This window comes from Hyposmocoma kahamanoa, unplaced genomic scaffold, assembly GCF_003589595.1.
Source record: "Hyposmocoma kahamanoa isolate Upper Pololo Valley unplaced genomic scaffold, ASM358959v1 99879, whole genome shotgun sequence".
NCBI classification, from domain to species: Eukaryota; Metazoa; Arthropoda; class Insecta; order Lepidoptera; family Cosmopterigidae; genus Hyposmocoma; species Hyposmocoma kahamanoa.
In genome coordinates this window covers 9,317,089-9,339,402 of record NW_020656077.1, presented here as the reverse complement: position 1 = coordinate 9,339,402, position 22,314 = coordinate 9,317,089, and the positions used below count along the sequence as shown (strand labels likewise).

At 36.0% G+C, this 22,314-nt stretch overlaps 2 protein-coding genes across 6 annotated transcripts in view; both read right to left on the bottom strand.

Moving 5' to 3' along the window:
- Nucleotides 1–812: 812 nt before the first annotated feature.
- LOC113239488 lies at nt 813–2,428 on the bottom strand. Of its 2 annotated transcripts, none has more exons than XM_026476517.1 (2): nt 1,856–2,428; nt 813–1,479 (listed from the first exon to the last, which is right to left on the bottom strand). In XM_026476517.1, the coding sequence occupies exons 1-2, from the start codon at nt 2,240–2,242 to the stop codon at nt 895–897; spliced, it is 972 nt and encodes a 323-aa protein (XP_026332302.1). In that variant the 5' UTR covers nt 2,243–2,428; the 3' UTR covers nt 813–894. The 2 variants fall into 2 exon arrangements, with proteins under 2 accessions (XP_026332302.1, XP_026332303.1); XM_026476518.1 differs by having other exon boundaries at nt 814–1,479; nt 1,940–2,428.
- Nucleotides 2,429–14,358: 11,930 nt separating this feature from the next.
- Nucleotides 14,359–22,314, bottom strand: part of LOC113239376 (fibroblast growth factor 20) — a 297,737-nt gene continuing 289,781 nt past the window's right edge. For 3 of the 4 annotated variants that reach the window (XM_026476356.1, XM_026476358.1, XM_026476357.1), the window contains exon 5: nt 14,359–15,703. In XM_026476356.1, coding sequence (XP_026332141.1) covers nt 15,206–15,703 — 498 coding nt within the window. In that variant the 3' untranslated portion in view covers nt 14,359–15,205. The remainder of the gene's footprint in view (nt 15,704–22,314) is intronic. The other variant, XM_026476359.1, reaches the window with a different exon arrangement.

Below are 22,314 nucleotides of genomic sequence, written 5' to 3'. Positions count from 1 at the left end.
GGACGTCGGGTCCGCGCTAAAAAGTGTCCGCACTTGTAAAGCGCTAAAATCGTATACAGAGCGCGACACTCCGCTTTAGTCTTCATTTGTTCTACGGACAGCGTGATACTGCGATGACATAACAATTTAAATTTCGAATAGGTTGACTTGGGACATTTTTTTCGTGGTTTTTGTATTAGACCCGTCGTCCATTTATTTGTAAGTCAATGACTAAATGACATACATTTTTCAAATCGCACTTGATATTAAATTTGAAATGAAATCGTATATGAATGACACATCAATATAGCGAAATTTTGGAGATAAATTATTAACATAACGCAATTTTGAGATAAAATATAACGTAACTTTTGAGATAATACTATGTTAGTTGTCAAGTGCGAAACGTGTTTTAACTTCGTTTGTAAAAAAAATAAATTCTCAAATTAAGCCAGTGTCTGCCACTCGACTCAACGTTTTGAGACTAGAACATACTACAGTACTTTTTTATTTACCTGATTAAATTTCAATTATCCAGTAAGGCTCAATTTACGTTGCGGCGGGACGGAATGGAAGCGAATTTTTCGTTATTGTATGTACATAGCTTAGAGAACTAATTCATTCATCAAGTTCAATATGCTATGCACTACATTACGAATATTCGCTTTCATTTTGTTCCGCTGCAATATAAATTATATTTAACCTAATATATCTATATTTGCATATTCGCATGAGCTTTGTCTATGGTTTAGACACTTATTTGATATTCGCATTTGCTAATGGCTGGGCGATCGCTTAAAAGATTAAAGGGATCCACACGGCAAATAATGTTGGGTTTGCAGGACAAAAAATTAGAGTCAATGATTCATTTATTAGTTTCTCGACAATGACAATAGATTCAAAGTTCATTGTTTGTTAAAGTACGTTGTCAGACTCCACACCTTCATTGTTATCATGTTTTTTATCATTGCCAAATTGTTCAGTTGGCATTGCAGTCACAGTGTCATGGGATTGCATGACGATAGTTTGCTCTGGTTCTATATCTTGGACAGAAGACATTAGTACTCGTTTTACAGCATCAGCGTCATCGTAAAGCCCATATTCAGCTTGCCACAGAATGGTCGTGATTAACTGTTGAATGTTGCCTCTAGTTCGCGGAGCCTTGAACTTTCTCAGTTTATTTGCAATGTATTCCCCGAAGACGGAGTATTCGTCTTTCCTTGAGTCATTAATGATGAGGTGCTGCTTTTCAGCCTTAGCACTGGTGAGTGCATAATAGTTGGACGAGCGACGTGGTGGAGTTACAACTTCTCTCTTAATTTTCCGATATATTGCTTTCTTGCGTTTAGGTTCATACATCTCAGCTGGATTATTATATTCGTCTTCTAACCATTCTTCATCGGATCCATGGGTGTCATGCATTTGACGTACCAAGTTAAGGGTTGCCTCATTGTCTTCTCTATCATGGTCTTCAGTTTCGGAAGTTTCAAGGACATCAACCTGCAAGATCAAATACACCCTAAATTAACTGGAAAATAAGTTTCAAAGACAACATATATAAAAGATACTTAAGTAGGTATGTACACTTAAATTCAATCTTAGATGCAAAGTTATCAAGTACGTACTAGAGATATAATAAACCTACACAATCTGTGAAATTAAATAATTGTTTAAAACGCAAATAAATAATTAGCCTCAGAATCGAGTTATTTATCGATTCAATTAAATGTATAATACTGACTACTACAACACTATAGAATGATCACATCGTTCTTTAAAACGCGGTTGAAATCGATTATAGCGATGACGATGCTACGATTTCAATAATAATAACAAATGCAAATTAAAATAACCTAGTCATAATTGGTTTATGTACCCTTTGTATTTCAATTTTAGGTAAATTATCTCCTTCTGTTGTTCCACTACCGTTGATATTTTTTACTGACAGTGAATAACGTACATTTTTATCTCTTGGTCTTGAATATTTCCTGCGCTTTGGCGACACCGTGGAATGATTCGTGCTTTCGTCATCGTCAAATGTAGCGTGTATAGTTGCGTCTTCCAAAGTTTTTTGGCCATCCCAATTAGTTTGCCTCAACTCCCACTGTATGGGGTGCTTTTTAATAAGATGTCCTCTTAGGTTTGTGGTATTCCCAAAGTATTTGTATTCCGTATCACACAGTTTACACAAAACAGCCACACATCTCTTATTTTCTTCCAATCGATCGAAAAACTGCCACACAACTGAAGACACTTTCTTCATGTTGAAGTGTTGTTAGCGGTAGTTTATTGATGATTACAGATCAAGGACGTTAAATTAAATGAATCGACACGAATAATCACGTATCGAATCGGAATCATAAGCTTCTTTGAATCAATATAGCAATCAACACGACAAAATGGCGAAACAAGCGAGCGAGTACGAGAGAATTACGAGTGACCTCTATCGGGCTATCGAGTACTCGAGAAGAAACCATGACGAGACAACTATTCGATACTGAGAGTTCGAAACATGCGCAGAGCGATCTCTATTCGTCTCTGTCAAGCACATGACGAATAAGATACGTCGATCCTTTTCCACCGGCAATTTTATTGGCAGATAATTTGACATTTCACAGTATCGCCAACGTGACGGCATTTTAGGATGCATTCAATTTGTCGAATCCAATAAAATATCAAAATATGTTTAATGTTACAAAAACAAAAAAAGTAAGTTACATTTTAGTGTTCTATTTTTTAATACAATGTCACCAAGTTAATCTGTGTCATCGGGTATATAATCAGAAATATATACTCGATCAGTGTGAATCTGTAATTAGACAAATTGTGCCGACGTTAATATTTAAGCAGTGTTGTGATATAACGGCCCAAGCACTAGCGAAAGCGAAGGTGCTATTCGATATAAAAATATGTTTTTTTTTAAATAATTTTTCACACATTTACACAGACTATTAGATGCTCTCATTTATTTGGGTAGGGCAAAGGTTCCATCAAACAGCTTCTCCATATTACGAATACCTATTTCCTTGTTTTGATGGAAAAGGCGAGAAGCGGCTGTTATAAATTAACTAACTTAAATACCATATATACAAAATTTTACTGAAAGAACACTTCATTTTGGTTTTGAAAACAATTCGAAGCAATCAAAGATTTTTTAATAATTATAATATACATAATAATAAAAAATATAAATAATGTAAAAAAACAAACACCGGTAATTTTAATAAACTGATGGAAAGCTTCAATCATAAGTATTGTTTTCTTCTAAATAACATAGTATCTTAAATAAGGGGAAGACCATGAAATTGAATATTGAATCTGAAAATTTGTTCAGGAAAATAAGTCTGAAAAAGATTTAGTTTATGGGGACCAATATGAGAATGCAGGAGTTACAAATTGAACGTAGACGTATTATTTTAAACATTCACCATGAAAAGATAAATAAATCAACAGAAAGCGAAAATATCAAAAGAGTGACAATTTGTTTACTACAGAATGGGTACCATTTTGAGAATTTGATAACTTAAATTCATCGTAAGTTGTAGTTTACTTAATTAAATGTTAAACTACATTGTTTTCTTTTTATTTAAGATGCTATGTTATTTAGAAGAAAACAATCCTTATGATTGAAGCTTTCGAGCAGTATAGTAAAACTACAGGTGTTTTTTATTCACATTTCGCGGGTTCGATACCCGGTTCGGACAGGCGATTATTTCAAAATCTTTGAATGCATTTTGAATTGTTTTTAACATCAAAATGGACTCTTCTTTCCATAAGGTCAATGCTTCTTTCAGTAAAATTTTCTTTCTACGGTGTATAAGGTAATCTTCTTCCGTGTGGCATAGTTGTGGGACAATTGTACATTTATGTTTGTTCTAAGTATATTTCCAGCAGATGATCATGTCAGAGCAAGGATGTTCAATCTTTTACATTACTGGTTGCCTGGTGTTACATTGAGAGTCATCTTCAAATAAAAATATTGTCTTCTCGTAAATTAATTCTCACTCCCGTCAAGTTGTGATTTTCACGTTATTTGTTTTAGATAAATTTTAATAAAAGTGCTTTATTAAAATATTACATCATTTTTCTCATTTATGGATAGAGCTGGCGGAGCGCTTTCTGATCAATGGCTAGGACGTAGACAATTAATTGAAGGATGTATATTCGTTCGGCACTCTGATGCAATAGTGAACATGTTTTTTTTCTCGTTTTGCGGTTAGCGTTTCAGCCACTAACTTGTTTTTGCTTTTTATCACTGGTGCCAGATTAGGCGATTTATCGCCATTTACTTCGAGGGGTCGCGCAGCGATGAAAAAAGTGATCGGCGACTCAGTGATAATTAGGCTGTTTTTGAAAAAGGAAAAGGCTATTTTAGGCTACTTAATAAAATATCTGGGGAATTTCAAACTTGGGAATAAAAGAATTCATGTTCCCCAATTTCCCGCAGCAAACAAAATTGCTTTACTGGATTATTACGGATTTTATGGCTTGGGCGAATATCGGCTACTTAGCACCCATAAATTGGCGAATTAATTTCGCGAAAGTCTGGCAACTCTGTTTTTTATGTACTTTTTCGTTGCTGTTTTGGATTACTTTTGATAATTTTTGATATATTGATTGTCAATGATGTGTGCCGTGAAATATACGTATTTCCTAACGTGTTTCTCCTAATTTGTGTTCATTTCTGTCACCTTGTATTTGTATGAGAATGGAGAATTGTCCACTTTAACGGGGCACTTCAACTGGGTTACATATTATAATTTATAGCTTAATAATGCAAATGGGATTAGGAAGGTGGAGAAAGAGTGAAAAAAGGGATTAGGCGAGGAATTATGAGATATAAATAAACAATTAGTACCTATACGTTCAGATATAGGACAACAGTAAAATTTTTATTTAGTTTCTAAAATAAATCTATGTAGATAGATAAGGGTATGTATAGAAGAGTTATAGGACAGTAACAAAATATTCATGGAAGTGGGAAGGGGCACATTGGATAGGATAAGATAGGAACGATCAATTTTAGGACAATTTGGAAAACTGTGATTCAAATCCCCAAATTCGCCGCACTCCCAAATCGTCAACTATCAGAGCGTTAGCGCAGCATTTCCGATCCGTATCAATCCGAGAAATGACGGCCCCAAAAGTCACACGGACCATTTTATCTCTACGTGTACAAGCGTATCTATTAGTATTTTCTCGGATTAGAATTGAACTTAGTGCACAAGCGACATTCGAAATGGGTCCGATTTTTCTAGATTTGTATAGTCTCGGATTGGGAACGAATATCATACGAGTCATATGCTTGTTGCCATTCTGTTAAATTTCAATTTAGAGAATCACGGTTTCACGGATATAGATGGTTGAATACTAATAACATCTACCTTTGGACTAAGAGCTCTCAGTCCTTGGAGAGTCAACAATACGCATGCGAAAAATTTAAGAAAAAAGCATCTTAATTGTTGTTTGCCATTTCTTACAGAAACTTTATACAAGCAAGCTCTATATTCAGCTGTATGCGTAATACCTCTATACGCTACACTGTATGTCCGGGAACTTTTCATCATGTCGTGTTTGTAATTATAAAGGATTAAAAGATGTCAGTTTGTATTTTAAATAACTATAACGTCAACGTTTGAGAAGGACATACGCCCCACATTTAGCGGAACGACGAAAGTGAGATTCCAAAATAATAACGTTTATATTTAAATAAATAAGAATTATACATAAAGTAGCAATTAAATCAACATCTATCAATATCGATTTAGTACAGCCTTACTCGACCTTAAAAAAAAACGAAATTAAACAAAGTGTATTTTTTAGATTTTGCGACAAAGTAGAAACAGATGAAAATTTATAATAAATTAACAAGAACGCAAACTCAGCTTCCAACCACTCGATAAAAGCAACTTAGGAAATTAAAACGAATGAATGAAAAAAATTACAGTTGACAAATTTTTTATTTTCATATTCAACCTAGAACATATAAATTAATATAAGTATTATTTCAATTAATAGGTTCAATTAATTGCAATTAATTGTTTCAATTAATTGCTTTTTTACTGAACACAAAGTAATATAATAACTAAAGTATAACAGGTAGGTTAGAAAAAAATTTAAAAAAGTTCATAAATAGACAATTTTCTCGAGTGTCGTACCCTGGGGCATCGTGCCCAGAAGGCTGGCAACATTTCACCTTTGAATAGCTAAACTTATTCTTCGGCGGATATAGCCGCCAGGGTTGTGGCCACTGGAGGCTTCTGCGAGGCGGTCCGACAGCTCGTTTGCTGGAAGTTTCACCTGTTGCCCAAAGGGACCTAGAGTTTCAACCGCAAAAGCCACGAAGGTGTAATAGCTTCTGCGTTTCTCGGTCGCTCTGGCGACAGAACTTGCGCCGCCCACGTTTGTAAGGACATGGCCACAGTGTCCACACAGGTTGAGGCCCACACTAACTGTCTCCCTAGCTTCCATGGACCGACAGTCATACCAGCAGGCTTGGTGATTTGGTGATTTTAATATTTTTCCGCTAAATGTGCAGGTGTGTGTATGTTGTCGTTCCGGTTTGGAAAGGCTGGTTAAATCGTTTGTGCCTGTAGGGTTGTACTGGAGTAGCTTTTCTTTATACGCTATCGGGGTGAGCTGGTGCCAAAACGGGGCGTGTTGTACGGTAATGAATGAATGTTGGTAGAAATTACTCATGCCACCATGGCCAAAATTTGTTCTACTTTAATGAAGTAGTTTCCTTTTTAATTATTATTTATTTACTAGATTACAATACAATATTTGGGAACAATTAAATTGAATTACTTTTCTGTCTTTGTACCTGTTCTATTCGTACTAGATGTCTAGAGGTAGATTTAAGTAATTGTTTTTTCAAACATTCTAAGCGTTGATTATTTTCAGAAACAGTAATCTTATGTACTGCAATAGTAAACGTTACAAGTGTAAAAAACTAATTAAAAATGAATACAAAGGTTGATTTAAACAATATTTTTTATGTTTATTTTAATCCCCCGATAAATACACTCCCGGAAACACAATTCGAGCCACCTTGAATTTTCATCCTTAAAGGGCTAGAATAAAATATATAGTTAGCATTGAATATAAAGGTTTCTCCGGTTTCTTAAATTCAAATTTTCAATAAGGACTTAAGGAAATGACCTTCAGTAACCAGTTTCAAAGTTGCATTAGTTCTTGATCAATCAAGCATTGTTTAAGTGTTTCGAATAATGTGTCCGGGAGTACATAAGTTTTCACACGTCGTACCTAGATAAATTAAATTTAGGTATACGTTTATATTATGAGATTCTGGTCGATACTAAAAAAAAATAATTACGAGATTTAAAAGTGTAGCGAAACAAATAAGTGTAAAAGTTAGTATGCAGCTACAGTTCCCACTACTACCACCTAAAAGTACCACTGTACTAGTGAAACTTTTTTTCCCCACCAGTGTCAGCATCCGAAATGATGATTCACGGTGGTACTAGTGAGAAATCCAACTCGTTTAGCTCTTGCAGGTTGTTTCGATCTATGATATTTAAAACAAATATGTTATTTGATAAATCTGCACCAATGTTTATAGTCGCTAAATGGAGTTTATTTACTCATTTTTCTGAAAGGAATCTGCGTTACGAATGAGCAGTAACATTTTAAAGAATGTGATGACTTCGAGACTAATTTCTTTAGGTACATAATTTAAGAAATAAAGATCACCAAATCCACAATGATCCACAAAATGATAAAATTTTGAAGTTTCTAGTACACTGTTTTGAAATGGCACGACTGCGATGGCAACACTGGTAGGAGGACAGGCTTTGTAAATGAAATAGTCAAGTGGATGTTATAAATTTGATTTTATTTATTTGTCGGTATAAGAGGCTGTAAAAAGTTATTGTCTAAACGATTTAATCTTCGCTTGATAGAACTACATCAATACAATGGCGAAACTTTAACACCCTACTGCCAAAACATCTAAATATTATCAAAAATTTTACATTACCAAACGAGAATTCGATTTTATGTCTGCACATATTATAAATGCACTAGCAAATACGAGTTACTCATATATTCTACATGTAAATTAACTAATACTGTACTAGCATTCGATACTCCCCGCTGTTATTATGTTCTAAATGTTAACAAGAGCCGTAATCAAAAGCGGTGGAAACATATGTTATTACATATGTTGTAGAGCCATGTAGAACTCAAAATGTATACCCACAACTTTAACACGTGTAAAAACATTTTCGGTAGCAGTAGAGTTCCTTGCGAAAGAGTTCGCCCAGGGAAGTGCTGCCACCTCACCTACTTCAACTGCCAATGGTAATGTCAGCATTACTGCGTTCCGGTTTTGAAGGGTAAGGGTGCTGGTGAAATTACAGGCGCATGGGCCTTGTCAACCTATGTCTCAGGGTGACGAGCGCAGTGACAGCGCCCCTCAGATCTTTGCGACTTAAAGCTCTGAGTGGCACTGCAGCTGTTATGGACAGGCGTGTAGCTTACCGTCAGGTACACGACTTGTTCGTCCGTCACTTGAAATTATAAAAAAGAAACAAGAGTTTGATTATAGACTATTGATAATTGATAGAACTATCTATGTAGAGGTGTAAAAGATGTAGAGATTAAACATTAAACATTTAACATTAAACATTACGGTCAGTTCAATACCGTTCCGCACTAAAAAGTTTGGCAATTCGTTTTTATGCCGAACCATCAAATTGTGGAACCAACTCCCGGCGCATGTATTCCCTCCCCTCTATAACATCGGGTCCTTCAAACGTAGTGTGAAGAAGCATTTGGCCAGACCGGCCATGATAGTGACGGAGTGAAGATATTTGTGTTTTCCATCTGTTACTCTCATCTCTGGACTGTATTCGCACTTTCCATCAGGCGCGGTGCAGTCTTTTTGCCGAGTCGCAATAAAAAAAAAAATAAAAAAATTCGCCCAGGTCACGATATGGTATGGTGTGTTGCTTATGGATCGCCGACGTTTCTTCTGTACTGATTCTTTTTCAGTGAGTTGATTGAGAACTGAACGACACACATTATTTTGCAAAGTGACATTAGAAGCTATCAGTTTGTTATCTCTAGAGATTTAGTAGCGGTAGAGATTCTTGTGAGAGTTCGTCCAGGGAAGAACTGCCACCTCTTTTTGCGGCAATGTGAGCTTTATTGTGTTCCGGTTATAAAGTGTAAGGTTCCTGGTGAAATTACAGGGACATGGGACTTGTCAACTTATGTCTTAGGGTGACGGGCGCAGTGGAAGTGCAGCTGAAAACTAATCTACCAAAGTATGAAATAAAGACAATCATGGCTACAATTTTTGAGTAATTAAATAGAAATAGGAAACGCGCTGATAATATTTCTTAGAAAGGGATATTACACCGTTGTGGCACTTTATTTCAATTTGTAATTTTTAATTTAATTTACATTGACTTACAAATAAATGGACGACGGGTCTAATACAAAAACCACGAAAAAAATGTCCCAAGTCAACCTATTTAAACGTAGTGACATGTAAAGGAATATGAAAAAGCTAAAACGTTGAATTTAAATTGTAATGTCATCGCAGTACTGTCTAATTTTGCTTGCGTCGCTGTCAGTCGAACAAACGAAGACTAAAGCGTGAATGACGCTCTGTATACGATTTTAACGCCCTATAAGGTCGGACACTTTTTAGCGCGGACCCGACGTCCATATAATTGTAAGTCAAATCATACACAAATCACAATCTGTAGGTGTGACCCACCGCTGAAACAGAAGGTACTAAAGGCTCGTGTGTAACATTTGAACCGCGAAAACGAATGCTTGTTGCTATGTTGTATCTCGTTTAACATCTATTGAATCTGCACGGACCGTTAATATTATGGCACGTCTGCGTATATGTAAATAAGTTCGATATTTATTGTCTATAACTGGCAGGTACAGTTGATGCCCCAATAGGTCTACCACGAAATACGAAGCAATGATCGTCGTTTTAGCTTCGTATCGGACCGCATGCTAGCACGAAACGCATACGAAGATCGTAATTTGACTTAAGTCCTTACTCCGAAACGTCAAATGACAGCTTTCGTATCGAATTTTGACATTACTTTTATAGTAAAACTGACATAACTGTAGTTCGTATGCGTTTCGTTGCGGACGCAGTCACGTAGTATCGTAATTCGTTGTAGACTTCCGAGCCCGTAGCCGACCTTTTAGGTTTCTTACCCGAAGGAATTCCAGCTTTTTGGTTGATAAAAGCAAAGATTAAACTTGGTTAAAAAATTCTTAAAACGTCATTCACTAATGATGCATTAACGAAGTCATATCAATATCAATTTCACGAGTCACAGATTAATGGTTAACTGATCTACTCAGAACCAAATAGTCGTTTAGAGGGTCAGGTGTCTTAGGACATCCACTGTACCTAAACCTTTCCAAATATAACATGAACATCAGTAATTTTAAATACCATTGTTAGGCATTATACACTCGAATCGTGCTTTCCATCGCAACATAACAAGGTTTAACTCAAGTTACACATACGTCAATAATTTACCAATGATAAATGATCATCAACTTATAGAACTACAAAACTAGATACTGTAACGGAGAACCATTTTTACATTATCAAAATACTGATTCTACACTAACATTATTATAAACTAGTATTCCAATGTAGTGATGTACTAGAATGGTGAGTGTAATTTATTATACATTGAAAAAAAAAACGCAACAAATCGATACTCCGCCTTAAATGTGACGAATTAGAAGGTAGGTAATTACCTAATTTAAAAAAATTTAAAATTAAAAAAAAATTTACATGGTCAATAAATGCTTTTGAGTACAGATTTGTCCTTGTTGACGCCTAAGGCCTAGTATATGTATATATATATATATAAATAATTTCAAAATATTAACACTCATCTCGCACGCGAAGGTACACCCATGAATTGCAATTGACCCCAAATAATGTCGTAACTCAAAATTTTGGAATTGAGACAATACAATTTGACAAAATATTAATATATATAGTATATAATATATATGGTATATATCGACCCTGAAACGGCAAAGCGTCTATCGTGCTTTTGGACAAGATTACAGAGATTTAGTAACTTTTTGAGTTCTTAGGTTTTCGCGATTGTTACATATAGGAAATGAAGCTATTTTTTTATAAACAACGTTTCTTTACAGGTCCCATTGTCAACCGTGACCGTTGGTTTCTTTGAAAAAATGAATATACGCGATTTAAATCCGGAAACATCGTTTCACTTCCTAAAGTAACTTGTTTGAGAAAAAAGTCCTAACTGAATATTTATTAGTTATATGGAAAATTGTTTGTTTTTTATTCCTTTCAATTTTGTATTCTTTTTGACGTTACGTTTTCGTTACAACGACAACGCACACACTAGGGAAACCCTGTATCGCGGATGCCATGGACACACACAGGTAGACAATCACAAATTACACCCAGACTCACGAGAGAAATAAACGTAGACCATACAAATATTTCTCCCGGCCCGGGAATCGAACCCGGGACCTCTGCATGGCAGTCCAGTAAGGTAACCCTTCGACCACAGAGTTAATGTTAATCGTTGTTGTGTCATAAAATCGCTCCATAAAATACGTTCCCAAAAACCCCAATGGATTACTATTTTCTTCTCTTTCTCCCTCCACTTCTTCCCTGGAAAGCAGATTAAGCTCCGCTGCATACGCAGTCCGCAGAATACGTGAGCTTACCGAAGTTAGTACTGCTAGACTAGTTTACTTCAGTTACTTCCATAGTATAATGTCCTACGGGATTCTCATGTGGGGTAAAGCGGCAGATATTCAAACCATATTTGTATTGCAAAAACGAGCGATTCGTTCTGTGTACCGTCTAGGCTCTCGGGTTTCTCTCAGAGTAAAGTTTAAGGAGACTGGTATCATGACTGTGGCATCACAGTACATTTACTCAAATATTTTATATGCCCGTAAAAATATACATAATTTCAATAAGAAAGAAGATATCCGTAATATTAACCTTAGAGCTGAGTCCAAACTCACGGTACCACGACGTTTAACCAAGGTAAACAAGTCTTTTATGGGGAACTGTATACGTTTTTACAATAAGCTTCCGGAGCATATATTAAGTTTATCATTTCCTAAGTTTAAAAACTACATTAAAAATATTTTGATCGAAAAATCATATTACATTAATTGAAGACTACGTGTTAGATAAAGATGTATGGAAAGACGACATGGCTCCAGAATCCACACAAATTTGATTCAAAGTGTATTCCATAGCATTTAAGTTTATTTGAAAAGAGCAATCCCTAGAGTTTCTTGCTCATTCTTCTCAGGGAGGTCAGCGTAGGGAACGATCAGTAGCTTAAATGTGACGTTTTCAAGTGTAAATTTATTTTATCTATAGAATAAATAATCTTTGACTTTGACTTTACTTTGACATTCAAAACCATTAGGCAAGTGTCTCGTTAAAAGTTTTTCATATAACAAATAAAATTAGAGTTGTGATATGAAAAAATAACTTTAAAACGCTCTCCTGTAATATTTTCCAAATGCATGTTTCGTTCACAATTTTTCTTTTAATTTTCAAATCGTGTTTTTCTAATATTTTTATTTTTTTTAATTTCACAAATTTGAGTTACGACCGTATTTGGTTTCGTATGCGAAATCTTGTGCCAAGTAACCAGAACACGGGAGCGCTCCGGCATTGTCAGTGAAAGCTGGTAACCAGGAATTTATTTTATACACAAATTATAAACCGAATTCTCCGTGTACATTTCCTCACACACGTGTCAATGAAATGAATATCATAGTTAGTTGGTGGGTGTAGAAAAATTAATGTTCAGTAAATTGATTTTACGAAAACTTTGTAGATACGACCAGAATGAGTGGAATATAAAAAGAACAGTTTTATAGAAGTTTGGTTAACTGCGATTCGAATGCGAAGGACATCACTAAATAAGATAGAGTACGTACGCGTACCTACTGCAATCCATCCAATCACAATATTTGCATCCGTACATACTATGACATCAAAACGCACATAAAGCACATATTGTTACCGAACGGACTTAAAAATAATTATACAAATTAAATTGGCTTCCTAAAAATACAAGCGTATGAAATCCTACATGTCTACGTTGTCGGTTGGAACTATAGGGGTAAAGAGAATAAAAAGAAAACATCAACTAAAACGTTAACAAAATACGAGACATTCTCTATGGAAAATACAATAAATAATTTACAAATTACATACACGTATTAAAGTTATCTACTAATAGTTACTTCGTTGCTAATGTTTATCACTATACGAACGAGGAGGCGAGTGGTCTGGCCTGCGCAAATTATTCGCTGGCTGCAATGAAATTTAATATCGGGGCATAGAAGTCAACTTATTTAACAAACATGATGCCATGCTAACACAATTTTGCCCCTTACAACACTCACGGGCGTACATTTTGACGAAAACGAATTATTTACATTACAAGATAAAAATTCTTAGTCGAAATATGTAAATAACTCCTTTTCTTCAAAATTGTAAATTGATTCCATTCGTGCTAAAGGAATCGATTGGTGGGAAATAAAAGGGTTACAGGGCTACTCGCCTACGACGCCACATTTAACTTAGAAAAGAATACAGAGGCATGCCGTCCGCCGCACTTTATCCTATCATAGCCTAGACCGAAACCAACTTTATCTACATTACTCAGTCCAATATTGTCAGTCATTTTCTTATTATACACATCGACACATCCGTATAAGTACAAAAGCGTTCGGGAATCCAGCTAGTGTTAATTTGAATACAGATGACTTTGTCAGTTTTTTCAAAGAGCTTGAAAAGATTGTAAACCGCCAAAAGGGAGCAATAATAATAGATTTACAGAATAAGTTAAGGCGAAAGAGAAAAGAAAGGATCGAAAGGGGTATAATTTAGCACGACGAGTGACGCGAGAAAGAAGAGGCAACGGAATCAGAGAAAGATTCAAAATTTGTAAATACCAGGAACCAGAGAAAAGGTGATAAAAAGGTGAGACGATCATGATAGAGATCGCATCGTCAAAGTACCTTGCTATTTCTGCCGCCAAGCAGTAACGTGCCCATTATTGCGTTCCGGTTTTGAAGGGTTCTGGTGAAATTACAGGCACATGGGACTTTTCAACTTATGTCTCAGGGTGACGGGCGCAGTGGCAGTGCCCCTCAGATCTTTGCTTAAAGCTCATGTCGCGTACCATCAGGCGCACGATTTGTCATCCCGTCACTTATTACCACAAAAAAAGTTTTTAAACATGTTGTTTCTCACAAAAATAATGTCGTCAAAGTATAAGTAAAATTGGTGAAAAAAAGTAAAGATGATGTACATAAACTCAAAAGCATGCAAAGGGGAGGATTTATAATGAAGCAGATTTATGATAGTGGTGGTAGCCCCGTGAGGCAAAGGTTGCTTATTAGCTAACTAATCGATAGTCCAATATCTCACGGTGAAGGAAAACATGTTGAAGAAGGTTTACAATCCCTGGAAAATGTGAAAAGTCTCTACAGAGGACTCTAGGTTTCAAGAAGAAACCCGTACCCAACAGTGAGAAGGAGTAGTTAGAACATTGTTCAAATACACACTAGCAAGAGTCATTTGCCATCTTCTAACACAGTTCCACCTTACCAAACGATAATCTCCACTCTTCTAAAACAAAAAGTTTTAATTATTCGTTAACGAATGAAAAACTTTATAATATCTTCTACATAATTAATTTCACGATGGGTAACAGTAACTAAGACAATGGAATCTTGCCGATAAACCTACATTTTAAAGCGAACTAGGAATATAAATTGAGATAGATAATTTCAGTAGCTTTGGTAGAGTAATATCATTCGTTATATTGTTACACAATGTAATCCACTTGAAGACAATCATTGTCTCGCTTCAACCATCAGCTCATAAATGAGTATTTTGTGTATTATTCCATTACTAGGTACTAGTAAAGAAAATAAATATATAGCTCATGGTCTAGTATCTGTGACTGACGCTTCGAGTCACACGCCTAGCGAACAGGTTAGACCGGAACGATTCGTCTAAGAGAGCAATGCTACTTTGTCGTATTTATAAATTCGCGTGCTATCCCGTCATCGTCATCCGGGATGGCACTGATGAGGAATGCTATAGAGATTCTTGCACGTGTAAGTGTGGAACAGTGCTAGTATGCGAGCGCAACGGCTGCTCCGACCGCGATCAGCGAGCGGCTCACGCGCGTCCGACCGCCTCCTGCGCGGTCGCCGACCGAAAAAACTCCACATCTGTCGTCGATATGGTCGACATGGTCGACTCATCCCAGCTGATCTCCGTCGTCGTCGTAGTTCCATTTTCGTGTTTTCTTCGCGTTTTCGGTTGCTTCTTCTTTTTGGGGTCGTTAGCCTTCTTGTGCTTTCTTTTGTGCCTCATGTTTTGTTTCTGGACACGCCTCTGACAGAGTCTGCGGTACAACGGCGGCTTTTTCAGTTTACCGCGATGCCGTCTCGGCGGGCATTGTGTCTGTCTCGGTCCTTCCCAACGCAAGGTGAGCGTAAGCGCGTATGTCGACAAGTTCCCCAGAGGTCGGTTCATTGGTATCTGGGTCCTCCTTGCCTTTCCACGGTTATCTAACGCTAGGTAGGTTTTCTTGCCAGCACGGATTCGGGAGTATGTATTGTAATTGTTTTCTTCTATATGTTCCTCGAAGACGCAATCTTCTGAGAGATCCTTCTGAAACAATAGAAAAATAGAGTTTAAAAGGTACATACACAGTTTTCGCTACCAACGAGGAATAACTAAAAATTAAATAAGGATTTTAGAAATATTCAGAACTGTAAAGGTAAGGAAGCTGCAATAGTTTGGCCACGCCGTGAGGGAAAATAAATACCGCATTCTTCAACTAATAATGCAGGGGAAAACCCAAGGAAAGCGTAGTCGTGACGAAGGAAAACCTCGTGGTTGAAGAATCTGAGAGATTAGTTCCACCTTAGCACTTGTTGCCTCTTTCGTACGGCGGCTTCAAAAATGACAATGATGGTCGCCAACCTTAATTTCGTAGAGAGGCGGTACACTAAGAGGATATACATATGCAATACCTAAGCTCGAAGAGGAGATATTTTTGTGATACACCATTTCCTGGTGCTTCGTCAGCCAAACCACAGCATCTAACAATTGGCTACGTGTCTCACCCTCTAAGTAAATCGCTGCAGGATAAAGTAATGCCTCTTAAATTGTAATTCGAGGACATTAAATTCAATACATGATAGGTAACTTACTGCTGCTGGTGGTTGAAAATTATAGCGAAGGTTGATTTATGATGTTAGCAATTTGTCCTGCAGGAAGTTGTTTAGGTTAACCAGGTAAGAAATATTGGTCATGAATATGCATCATTAGGTTTAACAAGATTGTTCTGAGGTAGCGGTCGTATGAATAAATCGTTGAGTATCTTCGGTGGGTGACTTTAGTCTCAGATACAGTTATATTTGGACGGTTTATTGAGCCACGAAGAAATTAACAATTGGATAAAACAACTCAGTACATTTTTAATATCCTTATTACAAAGTTTATCGTTTATTAACAGGACATTTGGACAATGGAATGTTGAAGCCTTTAAACTGGTAAGTTGTACATGTCTACTGTATTAATTGTTGTATTAATATTGGAATGTACAGCGCCGTGTGTTTGGGAGGAAGCTATGCCACCCATGGAGAGTTGGTTAGTTGTTAGAAACCCTTGGGCTACGTATTAGAATTGTTGCTGAAGTTTCATTAACTGCCAATAGAGGTCGTTGGAGCCTCAGGCGGTCAGTTAGTCGCTTTACACGAGATAATTTTAAGTTTTCGTGCAAAGGATAACGCAAAATTTGTATTAACTCTACGTTAACGTATCTTACATTAACGTATCTGGTTGATGAAGAGCATTTAAACATATATTTTTTAATATTTTGTCTCATATTGCAATAAAAAGCGTGTGAGTGGGTTTTTTAAGCGGGACAGTATGGGGAAATCCGAAACTATTATAAGATAGAAAAGAAACTATCTAGTCCATAAAAATGAATAAAATTCATTAACATTTTTTTAGTGCTACTCGACACAGTTTCGTGAAGGGATCCATTTCATTGTATGGGATAAAAAACATCCGGACAACAGAAATAATTAGTCAAATTTCATAAATTATTAATGCTAATAAACTCAGTTTCGTATAATAAATAAGAATAATAATAACGCACACACTCAACATAGGCCCGCACTAGCGACATAGACAACCACAAATTACACTCAAACTCACGAGAGAAATAGATGTAGTGCATACAAATATTTCTCGCGGCCCGGGAACCGAACCTGAGACCTCTGCGTGGTAGTCCAGCAAGGTAACCGTTCGGCCACGGCGGCAGTTATATATAAGGATGATTACATTGTATATGGTATACTAAATTTAATAAAAATTATTTTTCATACATTTCTTTTTATTGATTTTGTAATCACGGAGGTCGTCCACAGGCATATGGGACTTGTCAAGTTATGTTTTGGGGTGACGAACTGGGTGGCAGTGCCCTTCAGATCTATGCAATGGAAAGCTCTGCGTGACACTGCAATAGCTTTCTGCTATGGACAGGCGTGCCGCCGATGCACCACCGGGCACATGATTTGTTCGTCCCGTTGGTATAAAAAAAAAATTCCAATTGCGAAAACCTAAGAACTCGGATTAAAGGTATAATGAAATAAGTAAGTAATAATCATTGAAGGCATTGACTTACAATTATATGGACGTCGGGCCCGCGCTAAAAAGTGTCTGAACTTATAGGGCGCTAAAATCGTATACAGAGCGTCATTCACGCTTTAGTCTTCGTTTGTTCGACTGACAGCGAAGCAAGCAAAATTAGACAGTACTGCGATGACATTACAATTTAAATTCAACGTTTTAGCTTTTTCATATTCCTTTACATGTCACTACGTTTAAATATGTTGACTTGGGACATTTTTTTCGTTGTTTTTGTATTAGACCCGTCGTCCATTTATTTGTAAGTCAATGATTGAAGGAAAATGATTTCGACGCCAACTATCAAAATGTTGAAAAATATGCTAAATCGTTTCGTAACAAACTGTGGAAGGTGTCTTGCTAAGGATTTTTCGTCAATTAAGTTGCACCTCGGCTCGAGTGGTCAATTGACTCCATATCTAATCTGTGAACGATTAGACCCCGTTCCCGGTGATAGCCCAGAACCCTGTTTAGGAAATTGGTTCATAGAGTAAATGGTGTGAGAACCATAGATAAGAAAATGGGGATTCAATTTTGAGATACCGTGATGTCGATGAAAATCGTTAAGAATGATAATTATACCGGCACGAGAGTTAGAGTTACTTGCAGTAAGTAATTCCGAAAGTAACATTGCTTTAGGTACACAACGAGTGGGTGAGAAATAAATGTACGTACGTCATAAGTTTTCTATTACCGATTTTTCTTTTTTTTTTAAACAGAGGCAGATACAATTGTCTCACTAATTGATCTTATGCGATGACGTTATCGACGACAGTACGTGTTTGTCTAAAAAATGTCCATTCACTATACGTAGTGTAAATTAAGCTTTATTAAGAAATAGTTTTTTTTATTAATTTAAAAGTTTTATGAAATAATAATAATAAATGAAACTTTGTTTAACGGCGTTAACCCTTTTCGCGGGTTACCTTCTATTCGGTTCGAAGATTTAAAAAAATAATTTATTTATTGTAATTGTTGAACACTAACTCACTACATTGAATATTATGACCTATTTTAAAATGTGAACTGAATTGGACTCCTATTTTAATAGACTGTCTACGAAAAATATAATTCGAGACTGGGCAGTATAGAAAATTGCCAATGTCTATTAGAGGAGTATACTTCATGAAGAGTGAAGGAACTTCGTTCGACTTTTGAATTTATAGTAGGTGCTGTACTTACAGCACTTGCTGTAAGTTATTTAGTTAATTTTAACTTTATTTGACTTTATTGTTTAACGAGGGTCTAAAAAAGATCCATTGTGAACGTGATATTCACCTGGAACACTTTTCGAGAGTTAAATAGGTTTTCCATCAGAGTACCTCAAATAAAAAAATAAATAAATATTGAATGCAAAGTTGATAGTCCATTTTGGCGCCAAGTGGTGTTCCGTTTTTTAAGATCCAAATTCGAACACACACTACAATTCGACAGTATTTTATCATGCCGTGTTTATTTATAATTTTAGGTTAAAAAGAGCGCTTGCCTTGTCGAAGCATATTTTACCTTGTTTTTCGAGCATGAGAAGTGAAAATGAAAATACTTATTACATAAAACGATTGCATTATAAATTTCATTTCAAAATGGAAATAAGATATAAGTGCTGGCAGACCTTCCATGCTATTTGCATCTTGACATACTAAACTTGAAATAGTGATTATCACAATTCTTTAAGAGATTATTTATTTATCAATTGCATCTTCCGAACATATAATCGATAAATCGTTCCAACCTTAAGGGTCAAATGCTCTATCGAAAAAGATAATCGACTATCGATAATTTGGGGCAACACTACCGCACAAACAGGGTTATCGTTTCTGATCTTTATGGGCTCAAAAACAATTGATACAGAAGATCGGTTGACGACTTCTATCCCTTGTAAAGGATTCCACATGAAGGAATTAAATTTTACTGTCCATTCTTATGGCGGCTTCACGAGAATTTAAACATCATTGGAATGCGTCTTATATGCATATCATCTAATATTAAAATAAATATACATATTTGAAGAATACGTATCATCTCTTTTATCACGAATGGAAAAGATAATAGTTTTTTATGAGATTTCAAGAGATAATTATGTAATGATTGCGTACAATACTTTTTCTACGAGTAAATAAAATAATGAAACAACGAATATTTTATGTATATTTTGTTAACAATCCATGATAACTAACTCAGTTTAAAAAAAAATTAAGGCTGTTTATGTATGGTTATAAGGGTAGGCAAAAGTTCCACGATACAACCTATTCATATATTTAATACGAAAACCAAACAAACACTTAGAAAACAAAAAACAACGAGATAGCTTAGAAGTGGCCAAGTACTGCATGTATTTTAACCAATAAATAAATAAAAAAAATTATGGCCCGACTGCAAGATTATTAGGCCAATTCAACCAATCAGGAGGCAGTATAGGGTTTTTCGTCTTAATCTTAGAGGCGGACAATTTTCAGCTCAGTGGCGAGTACAATAGACAATAGAGTTTTAATTCAGGAGTAAAAAGAGCGCTTAAAGGATATTAGGATTAAACTTAGAATAATAACGCATATAAGCCTAGTCCGCACACGCTAAGTGAGGCAAATTGAAGCGCGCCCAAAGGGCCTACACGAGCGGGCGGGCCTTCAGTGCTCAAGGTCAATTTGCGCCGCGAACAGCTTCAGAATTTTAGCTAAAAATGACGAAATGTGCGGTAAATGAGTGTAAAAATACGTCAGACAAACATAAAATACATACTAACATCACATTCCACAAGGAAGCAACGCGTTTCAACTTGTATTTTTATATAAATATTCGCTAAAACCGAAAATTAACCTACTACTAAAACTAGCCTACATGAATTTGATTTTTGCCTCACTTGTGACAGTTCGTTTGATATGAAACTATAATTCTATGTGTTATTATTCTAAATGATTAAACTACAGAAGTAGAAAATAGTTATTTTTGATACAAGTGCGGAAAGTTGGTCATTATTCACGAGTCTCGAGGCAAGACTCGAGACAAGTGAAAATGACAAATCCGTACGTGCATCAAATGACGTTTTTTAATACATTTGCGAAAAATCTACATTGAAAGTAAAATAAAACAGTATTTAAACAAAACTCATTTACTGCTAGTAAATTAAAATAATGAAATACAACCGCTGCAACTATTAGTTAAAAAAATTTTCTGTAATATCGGTCTGTAACCACTTTTCTTATTATGAAGTCCTGGTACTTTTGTTTAAACTTCTTTAGGAACCCGTGCACGGTAGTGAGATACAATTTATCTGTAATACATAGAACAAATAAATATATACATAAAAATCTCGCCTGTCACCCATTCAGGGGTAGGCAGAGACTGTGGGCCTCCACTCGATATGTTCATTATATAGTATTTGTAAATAAATATAAGTTTTAATGACGAATGACTTATGTACGTCACAAAGCACATAAATATTAAATAAATATACAACTTCTTTAGTTCTATGTTTAAGACTTAAAATAAAAGTAAATTAAAAAAAAACTGGAAAAGTAAAAAGCACTAGTGCGAGAAATCCAACTTTCCGCACGATTTGTAGTGCGAAAAATACCACGTTTTGAGCAACTGTATTAAAAACTTATTTACATTGGTTCCAGAAATTCACCGTCTATGTTGTGATATAAATAATGGTCAAATTATAAGCTACGTCTGTTGGTACTGTAAAGGACAACGTTATCCAAAGCTGATACACTTTAGTAGACAATAACACAAGGTAAACAGATACCTGTATCTGAAATAGGAAACCAGCGGAGTGTGCGTACTTAAATGCTAAATTAGAAAGGCGCTTTGAACCTAATTTACGCGCTTCGAGAGTTATTTATTCAGTAATAAATATGTCAATTACAGAAGAACAGCCGACACAGATTTACGGTGTTCACAATTAGTTACATAGTGAAAAATATAGTCATAGTTTTGCTTCACTGTCGTCTCTAGTTAGGCGTACACCTTTAATAAAATGAGACACGCGTTTGTTGTTTTCATCGTGAGCTGAGTTCGTCGCCGCACTACCCAGCTGTTAAGTAAGATGTATTACAAAATAATGAGGGACTATTTAGTGCCTTTCATGTTTTTTTTTTATGATATCAAGTGACGGGACGAACAAGTCATTAATCATGCGCCGGGTGGTAAGCGGCACGCCTATCCATAACAGTTGCAGTACCATTCAGAGCTTTAAATCCATTGACTTACAAATAAATGGACGACGGGTCTAATACAAAAACCACGAAAAAAATGTCCCAAGTCAACCTATTCGAAATTTAAATTGTTATGTCATCGCAGTATCGCGCTGTCCATAGAACAAATGAAGACTAAAGCGGAGTGTCGCGCTCTGTATACGATTTTAGTGCCTTACAAGTGCGGACACTTTTTAGCGCGGACCCGACGTCCATATAATTGTAAGTCAATGTTTAAATCGCATAGATCTGAGGGTCACTGCCACTGCGCCTGTCACGCTGAGAGATAAGTTGACAAGCCCCACGTGCCATTTAAAAAGAAAACGAATTAGAAATTATTGTTTCAAATTCCGGGTAAGTAAGCAAAGTGCAAAAAGTATCTATTCGTAT

Excerpts from the sequence above, each read along its gene's own strand:
- LOC113239488 (XM_026476517.1), bottom strand. The coding sequence starts at position 2,242 with ATGAAGAAAGTGTCTTCAGTTGTGTGGCAGTTTTTCGATCGATTGGAA. Across the intron at positions 1,480-1,855 it reads CTAAAATTGAAATACAAAGG|GTTGATGTCCTTGAAACTTC; the intron begins GTACATAAACCA and ends TTGATCTTGCAG.